This window comes from Cataglyphis hispanica, chromosome 26 (assembly GCF_021464435.1).
Source record: "Cataglyphis hispanica isolate Lineage 1 chromosome 26, ULB_Chis1_1.0, whole genome shotgun sequence".
Lineage (NCBI taxonomy): Eukaryota > Metazoa > Arthropoda > Insecta > Hymenoptera > Formicidae > Cataglyphis > Cataglyphis hispanica.
Genome location: NC_065979.1, coordinates 510,069 through 516,068, shown reverse-complemented (window position 1 = coordinate 516,068; position 6,000 = coordinate 510,069). Strand labels below are relative to the sequence as shown.

The window sequence follows — 6,000 nt, the reverse complement described above, 5'->3', positions numbered from 1 at the left end:
TTTCATTTTTTTGACGGAAGTACATCGCTTTTATCGGTCACCTATCGTTCCTACTATCGCATCGTACAAATTTTTCTCATCTTTTAGAAATTTCGATTAATACTAAATTATATTTCCTCGCTGATTTTTCGCGTTTTTCCCGACGGGCGCTCTGTCGCTTTTCTCGAGTATCGTGCGCGAACAGGCCGGTTTGGAAGAAAATATATACTACGAAATTACGATCCTTTTCGCGCGAAGAGCGATCGAAGTCACGTTCTCTCTGATGAGGAGAATGACTGCCGATGATTTCAACGCATATCTCTTGTTTTTACCCCTTGCTTTCGGTGTATCGGGAAACATCTAGCTCTCGCTCTAATGCATTATGAAAGATTCGCAATACATGTGACAATCTTCTTCGATATCGCTCAACAAGGTCTCTCCTGTCTTTTCCTCCGTCTCTTCTTCTTTTTCTTCCATGGACGATCAGCTTCGCGTTACGTGTGCCTCGGCTGGCCGTACGCGAAGCTGACCTCGCGTCATGGATAATCCGGATGCATCAGATTATACATGACCGCGAAGATCGTGCAAGCGGCGTAAACGCCTAGGGCGACCCACCAGAGTAACTGCTCGTGCAGCCGTTGTTCAAAGTTCTTCAATACTAGAAGACCGATCGTTAGACCAGCCAGAGCGCCTGTCAAATGGGCGACGTATGACACTGGCGGACCCATCTGTTCCGCAGCGTATCTGTCGTAGATCGCGAAGCCTACGTCAGCGCTAGCTGCAATCAAAAAAATAAAAATTTCAATCAAAATTTGCTATTGATTGTTTAAAGATATGCATGATTCCTCGTGTATATATATATATAATATAATCGTTATTATATTATATATAAGACAAAACTATAAAATTATATAAGATACCTAAAAAATATCTCTTTTAGAATAAACGGTTAACGATAAATGGCATTACGATGATTAATTTAAACATTTGTCGAAAGCTCGCCGTCGGCTCGGCTCCTCGTGGCGTCCTTACTTTTTCGCACTCTTCCATTTTCTTATTTCTCTTCTTGTTCCTTTTTTTTGCTCCTCTTATGCTTTCCTTATCGCCTTGCTATGCATCATTTTCATCGGTACTTTACAGAACAAAAACTCTTAAAAAGGAATTTTTAAGAGAGAAAAAGCATATTAAGAGCGTTATTTTTTTCTATTTTATTACGCGTCATTTCTCTGTTTTATTATGCGACATTTTAAATTATATTAATAATTTATTAGCGCATGCTAATTGTGAATTATATTATTATAAATGACGCATAATAAAATAGAGAAATGACGCGTAGTAAAATAGAAAAAAAATAATGCTATTAATATGCTTCCTCTTTCTTAAAATTCTTTTTTAAGAGTTTTTGTTCTGTAAAGTACCGATGAAAATGATGCATAGCAAGGCGATAAGGAAAGCATAAAAAGAGCAAAAAAAAAAAAAAAGGGAGCAAGAAGAGAAATAAGAAAATGGAAGAGTGCGAAAAAGTAAGGACGCCACGAGGAGCCGAGCCGACGGCGAGCTTTGCTGAAAAGCTCTCAAAGTGTCGTCGAGAGAAGAAGAGCTTTCCTGCAGCTTCCTCAGCAGCTTTTTCCTACGTCTGCGACTACTGTGGATGACTGTGTAAGTTCGTTATGTTCCCGTAAGAAATTTACTTCTTCGTTAGTCAATATAAAAATGAGCTTTACGCAAGCGGATCAGCTTTAGTTTTGAAAGCTACTAGAGCATTATGACATTTTTTACAAAAATTTCTTATCTTTTTAATAAATACAAAATATTACATTAAAATTACAGAAAAATTATAATTGATCCAAATGGTCAAATTTTCATCAAATTTCTATTTTAATATATATACACGTATAAAGTTACACGTATAGATTACTTTATAAAATTTTTATATTTAATTAAAATTTTTTCTTGTATATATATCGTGTATTTTATAAATAAAAAATATATCGTGTATCTTAAATAATAAATATATCATATATATATATATATAATATATATATATATATATAAAATAAATAATTGATCATTGATTTTTTCTTCAAATAAAATTTTCGTTAAAAATTAAAATAATCAGTCAGAATAAGATCTAATTATGCATTTATTGAAACTTATTCCATTTTCGACATTACGCAACTCTGCAATTAAGTTTTTGTTAACAAGATAACTCGAAAAACTTATTCAAGTATTTATAACTCTAAGAAAATTCTGATATAAATTCTGTATATTGTTTTCCTTCTATTCTCAAACGCGATACCTTTGTGTTATTTAAACGCTTTTGCTTAACTTGTATAGCGAAACTAAGTTATATAATTCTTGAAGCAACAAAAGCTGAATTCTTTCCGAGTTTTTTGTCTATTCCTTTTAACATTATTTTATTTGACTATGATCATCAGAGCATGTCCCCCCATCAGTGTGCTATATAATATTTTATTACCGTACTTTTTTCATCATAATTGATGTTCTTCCTTCTCTATATCTGCTACCTACTTGTTTTAATTTATAATTCAATTTTGATGGAATTATTAGAGAAAAGTTTAACTAGACACATTAAATACTATTAGTTTCAATGATTTGCAAAAAGCTCACTTCATTGTTAAAGGGATCCTAAAGCAAACTCCGACGAGTTAGTATCATCTCAATCTCATTTAAACGTAATTAAAAATGTTTTGAGAGAAAAAAATCCGGAAAAGAGCTAAACTTTATTATTAATTATCAGTCTATATTTAACGGTTATTTTGCAAGTTTCGTTTAATAATTATATTATCTCTGTCTCAAATTTACAATTTAAATAAATTTATAATTTAAATAAAAATCTTCTCGATTCGTGAAAATCCACTTAATATTTTTTAAATTGTCCCATCTTTTCTTCGACAAACTCCGAGTCGCTATTGTATCATAATCTTAAAATATCGCATCTCTCTTTTAATTTCAATCAAGCTTACTTAGGCGCGAATTGAATCTTGATGACACGATAAACACGCGGCGACATCCTCGTTTGAAAATTTGACGGACTTAACATCTGTTTTCTTCTCACGACAAACAATCCAACAACGTTGGTTGAAAATTCTTCACGACGCGTGCAAAAACATATCTATCTTTTAATTAAAACTTCAGAATAGCGGCAATTTTCGTTGCTTTTTGCTTTTTACCGCGAGAAAAAAAAACGAGGAAATTAATATTTCAAGAGAAGCATTGAATGAAAATGTCAAAAAAAAATTGAACGATTGAATGACAACCAACGAAAATACAAAGAGCCACGAAGAAATATTAAGTGTAAAACGCTAGTATCAGTAAAATACTTTAATTAATAAATTTAATAATTCTGAATAATTTTAAAAATAGATATATAATTCCGTATTAAAAAACTATATAATTTCACTAAAAAAAGTTTATGATTTTGAAAACTCTGATACAATGATTTTGAGATGAGAGTTATCTTTCCATTATTATATTTTCTTTTTCAAAGTAAATAAATTTTATTTTTCATTATTTGCATATGTTGTAATATGTTGTAAATGCAACAAAGATAATAATCCGCTGTTTTGTTTTAAATGCTTTATTTTGTAACTAATTAATCTCGCGTTGCCAAATCTGTCGTTGATTTAAAAAAATTGTCGATATTTAAAAATATTAGAATATTAATCTATAATATGAAAATTTCATGTTGCTTTGCAAAGTTCTGATTGTAACGTAGCGTATTTCCTTTGCGTCTTAAAGAATGCGTTATGGGGGAGACAAGAGTCTCTTTGCCACATCGCAGACTCCTACGAGAGAGTCATTTGCATTCGCACCTGCATGGATGACCCGTTTCCACGTTGTGAGAGAGCGCGTTTATCGATCAAGCTTTACTCTGTTCGTCAAGCTCTCTCGTGCGCGGATTACGACGTAATCCAAGTCGAAACGCGTAGATTGGAGTCGGCCTGAGCTGTGCATTCACGGACAGAAACTATATGAATATATATTTGAAACGATGCGTGGAAATAAAGGAGAGAGAGAGAGAGAGAAAGCACGATGGCGAATATCCGAATTCGCGCTGACGGTAATCAACCCCTTAAACAAGGTTATTGAAGACTCGAGAGGCTCCGTCAGGGTGAATTTGAGGCGACTCTAGGGACCACTACAACTAGATAATGCACACGTACAGCGGCGGTCAGATTACGTGCTATATGGACTCTCGATACTAGAGTCCTACGTCTTTGCCAATATCACGCTACTATTATTACGTCGCCATAGGCGCCGAATTCTGAGATTGTATTCTACTCCGAGACTCGAAAGTATATATACCCGTTTAAGTCCTTAAGAATATGTCTATACGCAACGCTCCTCTCAAGAGGCCAATAGAAAGACAAAAGTTATTATTCAAAAAATATTTTTTATATATTTAACTAACATTTTTACTCAATTTTCTGTAATAAAAATTAATCCCATTCTACAGGGTGGATTCAAATGTTCCGGCCAGACTTTGAGATTTTATAGAAAATTTAATTCTAAACAAAAAGTTTCGATAACATAGATCGAAAAACGCTTCCTTAAAAAGTTAGCGTCAAAAAACGCATATCTTCCCTGATATTTGTAAAAATATATATAAAATATATAAAATATAAAAGGAAACTTTTTGTTCAGAATTAAATTTCCTATAAAATCTCAAAGTCTGACCGAAACATTTGAGCTCACTCTGTATATATCGTGAGCTTATTATATTTTCTAGAATATCTTCGTTACTATAATATTCACAACTATTGTTTATTATCATCATTTATGATATTTATTTAATCTTGACACGTTAATATATTATATTTAATCCTCAATAAAGAACAAAGCGCGATTAATATGTAGCAGCATCGGCGCCAATGCTCAATCACGACCGTTCTCGAAAGCAGATCGATCGGATATCGAGCGGGTAGGTCGAAGATAGATAGCATTGGCCGCGATGATTGTGTGTGTGCGGGCCGATGATCGAGGAAGTAGGGTCCACTTACCGATGACGAAAATGCCAATGAGCCGGACTATCCCGAACTCCATATTGTTATAGTTGAGAAGAACATTGGCTAGATGCGCTGCCAGAAGGGCATAAACGCCCCCGCTCGCCCCGACGAGATACACATCCGTATCGAACACTGACGTGCCCAGCGAACCTAGAAACAAAACAAATATATTTCTTTTAATAATTTGTTAATTATTTTTTCAAATTTTATCAATTTTTCGGATCATTAATTTTTAACATATTTTTTCCGACAAAGACAATACAATAAAGATTAATATTAGAAACATTTAACTTCTAATTTTGAAATAAATATCTCACGAAAATTCAAGTTTTATTTTTGTAATCAATTCAAATCGCTTTCTATTATAATATATAATGTATCTCAGTTTCGAATTTAAAAATTTGCGAAAAAAGTATATTTTTACTTTATCATGCCATTATTTTACGCAGTAGTTCACGAATATGGAATTAATCAACAAAATTTTTCGGGAAGAGAAAACCGGCCGTTCTCTCTCACGGAACTCTGCGGAGTTTCCCGTTTCGGGAGTTTCTGTCGTTGTCTGTCGAACTGGAAAACGCTCGTTCGCGGACAACCGCGAAGTGCGGACAAAATTTTCCGCTCTCACCGCCCTCGGCGAATAAAATAAGAATAATATTCGCTCAACAACTCGAAAGTTCGCACGGCTCCACGCTCCAGTTTAACGACGCCAAAAACTTTCTCTCTCTCTCTCTTTCTCTTTCTCGCTCTTTCTCTTCAATTTATTTCGGAAACATCTGTTGCTCCGCGCGTAATGTGCAGAACGTAGGAAAACGAGTATCCACGCTAAATAATTAGAATAATAAATATTTTTTATTCTTTTAATTAATATAATTATATTTTTCGCAAATAAATGCAAACCGACCAAATGTATTGTACATATACGGATTTTATCTCTCACAACATGATTGCCAAATAGACATAAAAGTCCTCTTATCTAAGGGACTTGAAATCT

The 6,000-nt window shown here is 33.6% G+C and overlaps 1 protein-coding gene across 1 annotated transcript in view; it reads right to left on the bottom strand.

Annotated features, from left to right (window-relative positions):
- Positions 1-6,000, bottom strand: part of LOC126858585 (protein rhomboid) — a 353,604-nt gene continuing 347,604 nt past the window's right edge. The window contains exons 8-9 of the mRNA XM_050609047.1: positions 5,004-5,159; positions 1-757 (exon numbers count right to left, since the gene is read on the bottom strand). Coding sequence (XP_050465004.1) covers positions 516-757; positions 5,004-5,159 — 398 coding nt within the window. The 3' untranslated portion in view covers positions 1-515. The remainder of the gene's footprint in view (positions 758-5,003; positions 5,160-6,000) is intronic.